The 15568-nt window shown below is 51.4% G+C and overlaps 1 protein-coding gene across 1 annotated transcript in view; it reads right to left on the bottom strand.

Moving 5' to 3' along the window:
* Positions 1 to 15568, bottom strand: part of SMG5 (SMG5 nonsense mediated mRNA decay factor) — a 28102-nt gene that overhangs the window by 3542 nt on the left and 8992 nt on the right. Inside the window, exons 7-18 of the mRNA XM_082456563.1 lie at positions 14889 to 14967; positions 11454 to 11579; positions 11280 to 11348; positions 10609 to 10817; positions 9768 to 9905; positions 9004 to 9603; positions 7147 to 7322; positions 5897 to 5972; positions 5014 to 5189; positions 3815 to 3973; positions 638 to 697; positions 76 to 235 (exon numbers count right to left, since the gene is read on the bottom strand). Of these exons, the coding sequence (XP_082312689.1) occupies positions 76 to 235; positions 638 to 697; positions 3815 to 3973; positions 5014 to 5189; positions 5897 to 5972; positions 7147 to 7322; positions 9004 to 9603; positions 9768 to 9905; positions 10609 to 10817; positions 11280 to 11348; positions 11454 to 11579; positions 14889 to 14967 (2028 nt within the window). The remainder of the gene's footprint in view (positions 1 to 75; positions 236 to 637; positions 698 to 3814; positions 3974 to 5013; positions 5190 to 5896; positions 5973 to 7146; positions 7323 to 9003; positions 9604 to 9767; positions 9906 to 10608; positions 10818 to 11279; positions 11349 to 11453; positions 11580 to 14888; positions 14968 to 15568) is intronic.

Raw genomic sequence — 15568 nt, 5'->3', positions numbered from 1 at the left:
AGTAAGGGTCTCTCAATCCCAAGCCAGATTCTCTTTTAGCCACACTCTCTGCCCCCACCTCTCCAATATACTTACCTGTCCTTGGGATGATGACAATGAAGCGGCCACTGGTGGCCAGCTGGCGGATGACAGGGAGGTGGTGGCAAAGGGCTTGGGTGTCGGGGACGAGGTAGGGAGACATTGCTGACTGGGCCTTGGGCTGCTGCAGGCTCCCTTCCAGCTGAGAGACCTCGAGCTGTTGAGAGAAGGCAGAGTGGGTGGAGCTGCGTGCAGCCTGGGCAGGGGAAGAATGGTACCCAAGGTGGCTCTTATGGGGCTCCTCCTGCTGCCAATGGGAACAAGGGACCCCTTCGACGAATGGCCTCATAGGAACAGTAGACAGAAACAAGGGTTAAAGGAAAGAGGAAGAGAAAGAGAAGGAAAAGAGACAGAAGTGAAGGCAGAAGGGAGCACGAAAGCTCAGTGACAAGTCAGCAGTTGGAAGGCAGTCTAGGAGGCTGCGAGGGTAGCCAGCGCAAGGTGGAGAGCCACAGCGGGCAGAACAGGGGCTGAAGCTGGAGGGCTGAGGACGTGCCAGGGGGGCTTCAGGCAATAACCAGATCAAGAGCAGAAGGAGCGCGGGGCCCCAACTTCTTACCTGAAGTCGTAGCTGGGCCATGTCTCTCATTAGCCTGTTCCGCCGAGCTTCCTCCTGTGCCTACAAGGGGAGAATACCAGGTGCTAAGCTTGGGACAAGCAGCTGGGAGAATATTCCTTTCTCCAGTGATCAAGAAGACCAAAAGGGATTCCTGGGGTCTGAAATAGGTACGGCCTCATATAAAGTCAGCTCTCTATCACTCCTGCTAAGTGAGGGGAAGGGAGGTGTGGGAGAAAAAATATCCCTCCTGTGTCATCTGAACACGTTCCATTAGCAGCCCACAGAAGCTCACGCCTCCCGGGGAGAGAGCGAGGGGATGGCACCTGTCTGTGTCTCAGGGTTCCGCCTCTGCTCCTCTCAATCTGCCCTCCCTCCCAGGGGATACCATCCATGCACCCCTTCGCTTTCTATCATCATCCACTTGCCAACTTCTTCCAAAATCTGCAGCTTCAGCCCAGACCTGACCACTCCTGAGTTCCAGACGTACATACCCAAATGCCTACTTGACAGCCCAACCTGCTTCTCAGAACCTGCTTCTCATCCTCTAGTGTTCCCCAGCTTGCTAAGTAAACCACCATCTGCCAAGTCAGAAAGCTAGCTGGCTTTGACTTTTCCCTCTCTTTCAGCCCCAGAAGTTATCAGCCTCCCAGTCCTGTCAACTGTACCTCCTAAAAAATCATTCACATCCCTCTGCATCCCTCCATCTTCAACGTGCAACCCTGGTCTAAGCCAGTACCTCCCACCTTGACTATATATATATATAACTACCTTCTTTTTGGTCTCTGCCTCCAGCCCAATTCATTTTCTCTGCCTACAACCAAGGCAATCTTTCAAAAACCATCTGCTGTCCACCAAGGCCCTGACTAAAAGTCCTGTGATGGTTTTCCTTTGTCTTCTAGATGAAGTCCAAATTCCTTAGTATGGTCTAAAGATGGAGACTTATTCTAAAAGACATGGGGAGCCACTGAAGGCTCTTTGACGAGCAAACTGGCATCATCAGAGTGATGCTTTAAAATATTAATCTGGAATGTATAATCTCATCCTAATCCTAAGACACCAGACAGAGCCAAGTGAGGAACATTCTACAAAACAACTGAACAATACTCCTTAGAACTGGCAAGATTATAAAAGACAAGGAAAGGGACTTCCCTGGTGACGCGGTGGTTAAGACTCTGGGCTCCCAATGCAGGGGGCCTGGGTTCGATCCCTGGTCAGGGAACTAGATCCCACACACATGCCACAACTAAGGAGCTCGCCTGACTCAACTAAGACCCGGCGCAACCAAATAAATAAATAAATATTAAAAAAAAAAAAGACATGGAAAGACTGAGGAGACATTAAAACAATCAAATGTAATGTGGGATTCTGAAAAAGAAAATAGACATTTACAGGAAAACTAGTGAAATCTGAATAAAGTCTATAGTTAACACGACTGTACCAATCCTAACTTCTTAGTTTTGATAATTATACTATGGCTATGAAGTGTCCACCTCTTACCCGCCTGCGGAGTGTCCCCTTCGAGAAACTCTGGTAGAGAAAGCAAAGAAGGGAGGCAGAAGACCAGACCCATTGGGAAAGAGGGGTCCCTAAACCAGGCAGACACTAGAGCCCAGAGAGTAGGAGCAGCGCCCCGCCTGGCTTGCAGAGAAGCTAAGCTCCCACAGCAGCTTAGAACAAGGACAAGAGCCTGGTCTTTCCAATTCCAGAGCCCTGGCTCTGCCACCGATACCTACCTCCTCCTTTGTCATTTCTGTGCTTCCTCGTCTATAAAATGAGGCTGCAAGCACCCACCTCACAGGGCTGTTACAGGGTTAAATGAGATGTCACATGCAAAGCAGCTTTGCACATGGAAAACTCTCGATAAATGATGGGAGACAGCAATATGACAAGGACCACGCTGCTGCTGCCAGGAGATAAACCCCTTGGGGTGGAAACGTGACTCAGGCAGAGCAGGAGGCAGTCCCAGCAGGCAGTGTGGCCTGGGTCCACCGTGGCCTGTGGTGTCTAGCACCACACCAGAGGGGCTTTCAAGTATTCCGTGCCCCCAGGAGGAGTCTTTGGGAGCTTTAGGCCAGAGGAAATGCCTGCAAACACTCTAACATTTTTTGAAGCTGTGTGACTTTCCCATAATTATTTTTGTAACCCCCTGTGTTTTCCCCTACGCAACAGCAATGAAAGTCTTAACACAAAAGGTTAGTTTTTAACAAAACGTGCTTGCTTTTAAGGCAGCAAGGAGGGGGGTTTCTGGGGAGACTGTGCCCCTTCCCATCCACAGGAAGGGGGTGCTCAGAGGTCGGGGAGCCTGGGGCTGGGGAAAGGAAGAACATGGGGGAGGAGACTGGCTTGAGATGAAGAAGAACCCCTGGGCTTGCCAAGACACGTGGGCCGTGCTTCCCGCGCCAGACACCACCCCCCCACATGTACTGGTGCCACTTAGCTTGGGGAGGACAACACGCCCAGGGTTGTGCAGGCCCCACTAAAGAACCCACAGTGTTGCTCACAAAGTATTAGCCTCACAAGAGAAAGGCCTGTCTTGTTTGCTGCTGTAACCCTCATGCCTAGGATACTGACGGGTCTGGCACAAAGCAGATTCTCATTAAATATTTGTGGAATGAATGACTGACTGGAAAAGAGGTAACACAGGCCACCTCCTACTCTTTGGGGCTTCTGTGGGATGGGAGGGTTCCTGCATGGTGTCTGATGCCAGGATCCCTCCATTCCTCAGTCTTCATCCCTCGAAAAGGGAAGGGAAAGGAGCATTTTGCTGAGCGCACATACTCCACAGCACACACTCCATAACGCAAAGTGCAAAGTGCCTGCCATTCACTATCATCCCACAGTCACAGCAACCCCATAAAGCTGATTCAACTATTCCTGTATAACCGATGAGGAAACAGAATTAGCAAGGTTAAGTGACTTGCTCAATTCAGACTACGAGGTGACAGAGATGGCCCCCAATCCCCAGTCAGTCTACATACAGGCCCGGTGCCAGGCTGCTCCTGCTCAAGGCAACTCTCACTCCCTATCAGCCCTCAGTTCCCTCCCCAGGCTCAGTCTCCCCGGCCCCAATGCCCAGGTTCTTCAATCGAGGGCCACCAGTGTGTCTGAGCCTCTGACCCTGGGTTTCTCGGTGAGCCCACGGGAGCGGAGCAGACAGGGAGGGGAGGCCTGACTCACCATGCGGAACTGGGCCTGGGCCTGCTGCAGCAGGCTCTCCTGCTCAGACTGGGTGATGCTGACGAAGATGCCAACCTCTGGGTTGAACTGCAGGATGCTGCCTTGCAGGCGGGCAACGAAGTGGCCAAAGCTGCGGATGCAGCAGATGCGCACGACCGTCTGTGAGGAGACATGGGAGGCGGCCCGGCTGAGCAGGGCCCTCCAGGCCCGCTGGCCCCCGGCTCCTCCCCTCCGCCGTCCCTGCCAGCCCAGCCAACTCAGCAACATGGGCTCCCTCGTAAGGCCTGTGGTCTGTGGGGTGGAAAAGAGGAGTGCCGAGGCCCAGGGCCTCTAGTAGGAGTGAGCAAGTAGGAAAAGGAGTGAGCAAGTAGGGCGAGGAAACTCCCAGAAGGACTAGAGAAGCAGGACTCAGGGCTGAGAAGAAAGAGACAAGGACACAGGCTGGGAGTGACAAGACCTGGGTTCTTATGCCATCTTTCTCTGGGTCTCAGATCCTAACGTGTAAAATGAAAGGACAAACTAGATCACCATTTCCAACTTATGTTTTTGGTCAGCAAAACCCTTCTTTCCCCATCAAACAAAAATCTTATCTAGAATGCTAAAATATAAAACAGACTATCAAGCCAAGCTGGAGAAGGAGGAACCAACGCGGGGGTGGGGGTGGTGTGTGTGTCTGTGTGTTTGTGTGTGTGTGTGTTTGTGTTGGGGACGGGGGCTGGGACGCCTGTCCTCTTGGCTTCCCTTTGCTGCCCCCAAGACGGCCCATGTGGTGACACAGATTCAAGGGTGAAAGTCACTGGACTAAATGGGTAGCACATTCCCTTCCAGCTCCAACTTTCTGACTGTTTGCTGGTCAGCTTAGAGGAGGCTGGGCTCAGAAGAGAAAAGAGACCAATAGAGATTTCAAAGCCCTAATAATTTACTTGTTTTGTCCTCTCCAAAAGGGGGAGAAAGGGGAAGGAGGCTTGTTCTACAAAGGGAGACACTACCAACAGCAGACCTGTGGAAGGACATCCTGCCAAGAAGGAAAGGAAGTCCAAATGGTTCACCGAGTGAAAAAGGACTCACAGCTGCAGCCCCAGGGACATGCTCCCTGTCCGGATGGAAGGGGTGCCTGCCCGCCCCCTCCAGCCCTGAGCCCCTGCTTTGCTACTGAGTCTGATGAACAGAGCTTGTGGCGTGAGAAATGATATCCTCACCTCTTCTGAGGTGCTGAGCAAGAGCCGATCCGTTTCAAAGTTAAAGCGTCTGTGGGCAGCCCGGAGGGGAGGCAGGTTGCGAAGTGCCATGTCCTCTGGGAGCAGCAAGCTAGACGGGAGGTCAGGCAGTTCACAACCTTCAAGAAGATCCTGGACCTCAGGACACAGGACCAGGCCTGGGGAGAAAGAGGACACATGAGACCACCTGCCCTGTGGGAGCCCCCAGTCAGAGGGACACAGTCCTTCCTCAGAGGCTGGGAGGCAGGACATACTCCTCGGACACAAGGTGGGGAGCGGTGGGGGGAGGAAAGGGGAGATGGGTGCACAGGGCCGTCAGGCAGAGCTTTAGGAGACCAGAGCTGGGAGGGTTAGAGGACCGCTCAGACTGGGACGGCCCCCTGACAGAGGCACAATCACACTAGGATGGATGTGAGAGGAGGAGCTCTGGAAGAAGGAACGGATTGCCCTTGGGTGAGTCCAGAGGTAGGAGAAGGTGATTTCCAGCTGGAAGGTGGCAGGAGGGGATGAACCAGACAGATGGGCTCTGAAGGTCAAGGTTAATTCTCAATGAGGAAGGCATCGGTGCCACACCAGTGACTGGGGCTGGCTCACAGGCTCCCCTCACTCTGCTCTTGCCACGCCACTGCCTTCCCCAGGGAGCACCCTCCCTGGTGGACCAGGCCACCTGCCCACAGTGGGGCAGTGTTGGGGCAGGAAACCAGAGAGGCCCAGACCACAATGACTGCTGTGTGTTAGGGAGGCTAGGCAGTGAGTCCCATTAACCTCCTTACCCTAAGGGCCAGGTTACCAGGAAGGGGGAGGCGGGCTTTGTGGGGCCAGTGAGGGAGAGGGAGAGGGAGGACAGTGCCAGGGACTCACTCACCAGACTCTTGGAGTTCGCCAGCAGCTGGCAACAGATTAAGCAACACAGACAGGCGGTTCCACAGACTTTGAGAGCTCTTGAGGGAGAGAGAGAAGAGGAAGGCTTCAGCTGGGGCAGTGCTGGAGGCTGGCAGTGAACAAGAAAAGCACTATATCTGGGGGGTCTGGGGCTATGGTCACAGGCCTAGAAGCGTTTGGGAGAAAAATTAACAAAAGAGGCCAAGGGGGGCTCACGGAGGACTTGGAAAACAGGCAGGAATGAAGAAGGGGACCATGAAGCCTCACTGAACTTCATCAACCGCTGAAGGCTTCATGAAAAGGGAAGGCGTGAAACCACAGGAGAAACCCTCTGGATCTTGGTAGTGGAAAAAGCTAGAGCGTTGGAGGAAGCTTCTCCCTGTCTAGCACGAACTTTTCCTTTCAGCCCTCCACGTGCCCACACTGGGCCACCTCTCTGGGGATGTGACCTGCACTCCCATCTTCACCACACCGCCCTCGATGACTAACAATGACTAACTAGCTGTCATCAGGCACAAGCACATGCCCAAGGTTGTGCCTGGTCCTGACCTAAACTCCCTCATCTCGGGAAGAGGGCGACCTGCAGGGAAAAGGGTCTTCCACAGCAGGCAGGTGTGCTACTGGAATAAAGCAACACTGAAGAAAAGCCTCAGGGCACCGGAGGCTCAAGATTAAGACTCTGAACCTGAGAAAGGAAGGAAAAGGTCACAATCACAGCAACCAGTCTCCATGGCAGCCCGCCTCTGACACCACTCGCTCCAGCTACAGGACTCTCTTTAAGCCGTTTCCCTGCTCACAACACCTGCACCTTGTCTGAACATCCTGTCACTTCCCTGTCTCATCTCTCTTCTCACTACTCAGTGCTCTCTCCTTTCCCTGGACTCCGGTGGTCACCTATCCAGGTTAGCCCTTGAACACACACTGTCGTAGACATTACTCATAATGGCAGGCATTATGCCTGGCGTTGGGGACACAAAGCAGAATAAGCAGTGCTCTCATTTTCCCAGTCCACAAAATTTGTATCCCAGCCCAGGCCACAGGCTCTGTGAGGGCAAAGCTCATGCCTAATCCTTGGCCCGTAAAAAGCATGCGGAGCCAGCACAGAGCAGGTGCCTGACAATAACTTTTGCTTTGACCAGCCCACCTGAGGGGATTCCCACACCCCATCCTGGCTGGCGCCCTCCCCTAACACCTTGGGACCTGACGGAGAGCAGTGGGAGTGGAGTGACACACCTGCGCACACACAATGATGAGGTCGGGGTTAGTCCGTAGCCAGTCCAGGAAGACTTTCACAGCAGGAAGCAGGCCTTCGGCCATCAGGACTTGCAGCTTCTCCTGGATGCTGCGCTCATTCCGACAGGAGCGCCCACTAGACTCACTTCCCTCCGACTCAGAGCCCTCTTCAGAGGCTGGGGGTGGGTGACAGAGAACCAGGATGAGCGACTAGTAGGCACATGGCAACAGGCTTCGGCTCCGTGGGGGGAGCATGCCCCAACCTGCTTGGACTCTTCTGAAGAATTCTGATGTGAGAAGAGAGGAATCAGGCCCCTGCCTAACTTTTCTAGGCCCACTAACTGGTTGCTTTTAAGCCAAGAACCTGGTGCCTTTTAAAATACGAGCTAAGGGGCTTCCCTGGTGGCGCAGTGGTTAAGAATCCACCTGCCAATGCAGGGGACATGGGTTCGAGCCCTGGTCCAGGAAGATCCCACATGCCGCGGAGCAGCTAAGCCCATGCACCACAACTACTGAGCCTGCGCTCTAGAGCCCACGTGCCCCAACTACTGAAGCCCGCGTGCCCCAGAGCCCGTGCTCTGCAGCAAGAGAAGCCACCGCAATGAGAAGCCCATGCACTACAACGAAAGAGCAGCCCCTGCTCACCGCAACTAGAGAAAGCCCGTGCACAGCAACGAAGACCCAACGCAGCCAAAAATAAATAAATAAATAAATAAATAAATAAATAAAAAAAACAAACGAGCTGATTTGTGAGGTCTACAGCTACTCACTCAACTGATATTTATGATGTGCCTATACTGTGCAAAAGGCAGGGCAGACAGAAGTGAGCTACAGGTGGGGAGAAAAGGGGTACAGAATTAAAAGAACTACTTCCAACTCCTAGCTCTTCAAGTCTGCAGGTTAGAACACTAAGCAGTTCACACTCCAACTCTGAGCATCAGCTTCCTCATTTCTTTTGTTCATTCTAAGTCCCAACCATGTGCCAAGCACTGTGTTAGGTAATGAAGATACAGCGACAGACAAAACATGGACTGCCCTGCCCTCAAGAGGCTCGTGGTATTGCAGGGGACAGACAGCCAAGTCAACGGACAATGTCACTTGAGTGGGAAAAGGCTGGAAGTTGCCGAGGTGCAGAGTCTACAGGAGCTCACGAGAAGCCTACCCTTGGAGGAATCCCAGACCAAGTGACTTTTAAGCTAAAATCTAGAGTGAGAATTAGCCAAGCAATAGGCTCGGGGCAAGGGAGGAAAAGTACGTTCCAGACCAAAGGAGCACTGTGCACGGAAGCTTGGAGGTAAAGAAGAGAATTTAGAACAGGGATGGTAACTCTTCCACCACAAGGCTGCTGTGAAAATTAGATAAGACCCCCCAGAAAATCCAACTTAGTGATTGGCATAGAGTAGATGCCGCGAATGTTCACTGCTGCTGCTGACCAGGTGCGCCCTTTGCACCTCAGGGGAAGACCCTCAGGAGAAAAGTCTCATTCTAATCCACCTGCCCTGGTGGGTGCTGGTTTTTCTAGCTTCCAGGAGCCCTGGTAGGACCTGGGATGGCACGGGAGGGAGTTACAGCTGCAGTGCTGTGTGGGGAGAAAAGCCCCAAACCCACGGAGCAAGGTGGGAGTGGGAGGAGAATAAGACCATGAAATCAGCTGGGAGCTGAGAATAAGGAAGTGAGCAGCAGAGGCGATTCCCAGGAAAAAAACTCCAGGCCACACTACAGGCAGAAGCCAAAAGCAAGGCAGTGAGGGTGGGGATGTGAGGTACTCAAACAGAGAAAAAAGTGGCCCCTCTCAGATGAATGCCGATGGTATGGAGGTGAGGGCCAGAGCAAGATGATGAAGAGAGGCCCAAGTACCTGGCTCTGAGGGCTTGTCCACATCCCCATTGACACAGGGCCTGCGGCTGGCCAAGGTGGGAGCTTCGGTGGTGGGCTGGAGGAGCAGGTTGCTGAAGGTGGGGGCCAGTCGGAAGCAGCGTTTAGTCTGGAACATCTGGGTGGACATGGCTTGTAGATTGCTGGCAATGCTGGCCTCACTGGTGCCCAGTGGGCCGTTGAGGGATTCAGGAGCCTCTGACCTGGCCCGAGGTGGCTCCAGGGCTGGGGACCGTGTCCCTTCCTCGTCCTCCATATCTTCTAGGTCTGATCGGGACTCTTGGCTGTTCATTTCTGAATCTGTCTCGGCATCAAAGGCCGTTCCCCCACCTTCAAGGCTCTTGTCGGAGCCACTGTCTGAGCCCTCACTGGCCCGGGCTGAGTCATGGCTCGAGTCTGAGTCAAAGCCTTCACTCAGGTCACTGTCATCACCAGCTTTGGGTGGGTGGCGCCGGCGGCGGAGGCAGGAGAGGCGGGAGAACTTCCGGCTCTTTCTGACCTCGCCATCTTGAGATGCTGCAGGAGGAGGCTCAGGACCCGGCTCCTCCTCCTTCTCCAAGGGTTCCTTGGACTCTGGTTCATCTGTGGAAAGAGGATGGTCAGGTGGGGCCTAGGGACAAACCGGAACGAGGACACTGGCAGGTGCTCTTTGACAGCACCTCCCCTGCCACACCTGTGTTCCCCTCCCACGATCCCCACGCCCCATGCTAACCTTTCCACAGTCACAACCTCCCCCGTGCCTGCACCTGTGCCATCACTCTGGAATGCCGGGACAGGATTCTCGCCCTCTTCCAGCTCAGCTTGCAGCCGTATGTTGACATGATTGACAAGGTGGGAGAAGAGGGCCAGGGTGAAGGCAATGGCTGCACTGTACTGCTTGGATCCTAAAACCAGGAAAGCCAGCATTAGGGGCCCAGGGCCCTGAAGAGGAGTAGGCTCCATTAATTCCAACCTCATCTCACCTGTTCTCAACCCTTCCAAGGATCCAACTACCTCTGAAAACTTCCTCTAAGGTAAAAAAAGACTTCTCAGGTCTCTTCACTCTCATCCTGTAATGTGGAATGTGCCAGCTCATCCTGCTTCCTCATGTAAGCTCATGGATGCTCTTGTCCCATCTCATCCTCCCTGGCTTTGATGCCTTCACGCAAGCGTCTCCCCATATGCCCCAAGCATCTTCGCACCCAGCCCTGCCTCTCCCTCCCTTCCACCCAACTTTGCTCCACATACACCTCCGGCAGAAAGGTTTCCAGAACTGCCTAACTGCCCCCACCCCCAGCAAGTCTGAATTCCATCTGGATCATCAGCTAAGCATCTCAGCCACTGTGTCTGCCTGGGTCCTGGCCAAGGGTACGTGTGTTTGTGGGTGCAGGGGGGCGGAGGGGGTGGGAATACGCTGTTGCCTTTGTTCATTCACTAGGAGCTTCTTTAGGGCAGGGTTCCTTGCCCCTCTCTCCCACAGCCAGGCAGCGACACAGGTAGTGAAGGGACTGCTTGTGGAAGCAAGTTTATGGATAAGGAGCTGCAGAAAAAGGTAGTGAGGATCCCAGAAGCCAGTCGGGGAGAAATGAGGGACAGAGGGAGAGTTACCTGCTCTCTTCAAGCTGTGCACACCCATAAGGCAGATGACGACCATCTGAAAGATGAGAAGGTCCGGGAGGAAAGCATATCCACTCTCATACTCCTCCTCATCCTCACTGGCCAGGCTGAGGTTGGGTGAGGAGGGCAGGTAGAAGAGACAGAGGTTGAAGTCCTCCAGGACTGACTGGCAAAGTGATGTCAGCTCTGAGTCCACAGAGCTATGGAAGGGCAGGATAACAGGGGAGGTCAGTGATGGGGGCTGGGGCAGGCAAAAAGAGTTGGGAATACAGGATTCAGAGAAAAGACCACAGGATCCTTAGGGAAGACTTCAGAAAGAGGAGCAGGGGGAATCAGCGCTGGCTGGTCTCCAAAGCAAGCAGAATAACACGGGAAGGGCAGACACGCAGTGGAAGGGATGTGGGTAGGCTTCCCATTCGGCCATTCCTTCAACATCTAGTAAGCACCCACTGTGCCAGCGGGTAAGCCACCCAGAGAATGGGCACAGAACCTAGGGTGAGACAGTGAGGGATGCCAAGAAAGGACTAACCAGCTAAAGAATTTCCAATCAAAAGGCAGAATTCACCAGCCCACTCCCTCCTCTTCAAGTCCCCTGCCATAAAGAAGCCATCGTGGATGGGGCTCACAGGACACAGTTCTTGCTCACACTCTCTTCCACTCACCTGCTTTTGGGCTGCAGGAGGCTTTGCAGATACATAAAGTTCACCAGCAACCTCTTAATGTCTTTACATCTGAAATGAGAGGAGCCCAAGGTAAATGGTGAACAGCTCCAGAGTCCCTACGGTCCTACTGCACCAACTGCAGAAAGACCCCCTCTTCCCACAGGCCCCACTCACCGCTTCTTGCTGGGAGAGAGCTTCCGAGTCTCGCATTTCTTCAGCTGGTGGTACATTTTGGCTGCCTTGTCATACAGCCGCTTGAGGTTCCCATAGGCCCCCTCAAAGGACACTTCCGACTGGATGCTGAAGGAGACAGAGGTGAGCTACTGAGTCTTGGCGGAGGCAGAGGTGGAGAGGGGAAATGTCAGTCTTCCAGGGATTTAGGGAGCACTGTTTCTAGTCAATACAGGCTGTCCCCAGCCTCCCCTTCCATGTATGTACTCAGGGTGAAAGCTATCTTTCCTAATAAAATACACACATACAACTTCCAGATTAATCAGAGTAATGATGATGTCTGCATCTCCTCTGTATCTAGAAATGGGACAATTAATCCCACTCAATGTTACAAACTTAACTTAGTTACCATCCCTGAAATACACTATCCTTCATCTTTCTTAAAGCACACAGCACTTAATAGGTAGCATTTAACAAGCATTTACCATGTGCAAGGACATTTACATACACTACTTCAGTTAATCCTCACGACATTCCCTCAAATGCAGATATGTACTGAGCACCCCACTCTGTGTCAGGCACTGTACCCTACTACTGTGCACATTTACAGGTGAGGAAATAAAGCCTGAGAGATCAAGTATAACGCAAAGGTCACATGGCGGACTTCCCTGGTGGCGCAGTGGTTAAGAATCCGCCTGCCAATGCAGGGGACATGGGTTCGAGCCCTGGTCTGGGAAGATCCCACGTGCCGCGGAGCAACTAAGCCCGTGTGCTACAACTACTGAGTCTGCGCTCTAGAGCCCGCAAGCCACAACTACTGAGCCCGTGTGCCACAACTACTGAAGCCTGGGTGCCTAGAGCCCGTGCTCCCCAACAAGAGAAGCCACCTCAATGAGAAGCCCATGCACTGCAACAAAGAGTAGCCCCCGCTCACCACAACTAGAGAAAAGCCCACACGAGGCAACGAAGACCCAATGCGGCAATCAATCAATCAATAAAACAATGGTCACATAGCTAAAACATAGTAGAGCTGAGTCTCCAACCCAAGTCTGTCTTACCACAAAGCCTATGAACTTAACAGCATGCTATACTTTTTAAAAAATGTCTTGTTTCTTGAAACGTCTTTTAATTACAAAAAGCAGTGATAGAAAAGAAGAAATACACGTCAGTGGTGAATATAGCTACAAATTCTTTGATACTCCTTCCACTGAGAAGTGGGTTCTGTGTCACCTCCCCTGAAATCTTGGCAGGGGGTGAGGGTGGGAGACAACGACTATGCAACTGCTTTGCCCAAGAGAATGCTGTAGGAGTGACTCCACCAGTTGCCAGGCCCAGGCCTTAAGAGATTGGCAGACCCTACTTCCAAGTTTCTTGGGTCATTATTTGCTGTTGGAGCCCTGAGCCACTATGTAAGAAGTCCATCTACCCTGAGGAAGATACCACATGGAGAGGCCCTGAGACTATATGGAGAGGGAGAGGGGTCCAGATGAACCAACCCTCCAGACATATCAGACCCCCAAATCAGCCGAATACCACTGACTGACCCTAGACAATGCCACCAGGAGGAGAACTGCCAAACTGAGTCCTAGCCAAATGCCTAACCCACAAACCATGAAATATACTTGTTTACGCATAGTAGAGGAGGACTTTATTTGGCACCTCCCAAACCTGGATGTGTTTGGCTCTCTTTGAAAGTGATTCACCCTAAATCATGATTATGAATGTGATGAGGGATCCAGGACAAGTAAGGGGGGCATTCCCTGGAAGGCACACAAGGAATGGGAAAGATGCAATGGGAGGTTATAAACCTGGTAATCATATTCAAGAATGAATACACAAATAACAAAGGCTGGACAGGGTGTGGAGAAAAGGGAACCCTCCTACACTATTGGTGGGAATGTAAATTGGTGCAGCCCCTATGGAAAACAGTATGGAGGTTCCTCAAAAAACTAGAGTTGCCATATGATCTAGCAATCCCACTCCTAGGCATATAACCAGACAAAACTATAAATCAAAAAGATACATGCACCCCTATGTTCATAGCAGCACTATTTTTAATAGCCAAGACATGGAAACAACCTAAATGTGCATTTACAGATGAATGGTTAAAGATGTGATACATATATATATACAATGGAATATTACTCAGCCATAAAAAAGAATGAAATAGTGTCGTCTGCAGCAACATGGATGGAACTAGAGATTATCATACTAAGTGAAGTAAGTCAGAGAAAGACAAATACCATATGATATCACCTATATGTGGAATCCAAAATATGACACAAATGAGCTTATCTACGAAACAGAAACAGTCTCACAGATATAGAAAACAGACTTGTGGTTGCCAAGGGGTAAGTGGGGGTGGAGGAGGGATGGAGTGGGAGTTTGGGGTTAGCAGATGCAACCTATTATATACATATAGAATGGATAAACAACAAGGTCCTACTGTATAGCACAGGGAACTATATTCAGTATCCTGTGATAAACCATAATGGAAAAGAATATAAAGGAGAATGTATATATACGTATAACTGAATCACTTGGCTGTACAGCAGAAATTAACACAACATTGTAAATCAACTATATTTCAATTAAAAAAAAAAATGAATACAGGTGATGGGAGGCCAGTCTGTAGTGATCTACTAAAGGAACAGGGCAAATATTTGTTGATACAGGAAACAGGTTTCCTTGACCAGGAAGGCAGAATTAGGTTATTTTACTTTACACCTTAGTAGCTGACCATTTAAGCTATGAAGACCACCCTTATTCCCTTTAGGCTTTGAAGCCCAATTCACTATATAACTCCTTCTGAGATAGATTTGGCTTCTCAAGTAGACTTTGGCCCTGATTAGGTGGCAACAGTGAGTTTCCTGGCAGTTTATGTCTCACTAAAACTTAACCAATGGCATTCTCATTTACCTATCAGTCTCATGTGCATTTGGTTATGGTGACTTAGTAACCTAAGCCTAATCAACTTTGGGTGCCCTGAAAAAATTGTTTTTTCATTCTAAGAGCTAAGTGTGAGATCCAGGGAAGCAGTGATCCACCCTGTTAAACTTGTCCCCCCCATGCTGTCATCTCTGTCACCTCAAGACACTGAAGCTCTACAGTTCTGAAGTTCTTGTCAGAGGCTACTTTGGTACCATTTTATCAACTATATCAAATTTATTTCCTTCTTCAGGAAGGCAGCAATCCTGTTATTTTTCATGATAGCAGACAGCTACTTCACCTGCCCAAGTATCTACAAGTCCAGGTGGCTGTGTGAAAAGCAGCACGGCTGCGTCAGGATGCCCCTGAGAGAAGGGACCCCCTCAATCTTAGCATTCTCCTATCTATCTCACCCAGGAGCTAGAAAAGGGAGAAAGGGAAGAGAGAAAACAAAGCAGGAATTGTGCAGACATGAAAGTAGGGCTGGGGAAGGAGCTGGCAAATACTCACCAGCGCAGGTAGCAATACATGGCTTCCACGTTATAGTACTTGCTGCCGGCAAGGGTGCCCAGCTGGTTGAAGGGCATTCCTGGAGAGAAAGAGAAGTCACACAGTCTGTAGCCATAATACTCACCGAAAGCTGCAAGGCCCAACCCACATTAAGCATCAGAGAACTCATGGGGAGAACAGTGGGTCTGCAGGCGACACTGGTGTCTCAGGTGATCAGCAGCTTAATCCTGCTCCTCCAGGGCGTTATCTATTCTAGACTCACTTCCTATCAGTCTAAGCCCACCTGGACCACCAGGGATTTCAGCACTGATGGGTGCCATTCCTTCAGCAGCAGCTGTGCCTCTCCCAATGCTGACTGAACTCCATGGAGCCCTCTCCTCTACCCCAGCTCAGTCTCTCACCTCTGAGCTCTCCTTCCCACATGCTAACCCCCATCTTTCCCTGTAATGGAGCCTTATCCCTTCCCTCCCTGTGCCTCCGTGGGGGCAGCTGAAGTACGGTCTCCTCTTTCTACAGAAACCTCAGGGCCAGGGAAGCCATCTTCTCTCTCCCTCTTCTTCTGCCTCCTTCCTTCTTAGTTCAAGACTTTCCCATTTCTCTTCTCCTTCCACCATCTTCTGAGTGTGTGTTACAAGGGGCAGAATGCAGAACCAAGGTGAAGTATGAAAGAATTGAGAGTG

Source organism: Balaenoptera physalus (assembly GCF_965194825.1).
Source record: "Balaenoptera physalus genome assembly, chromosome: 1".
NCBI classification, from domain to species: domain Eukaryota; kingdom Metazoa; phylum Chordata; class Mammalia; order Artiodactyla; family Balaenopteridae; genus Balaenoptera; species Balaenoptera physalus.
The sequence above is the reverse complement of the archived record's forward strand: the minus strand, read 5'-3'. Positions and strand labels throughout refer to the sequence as shown.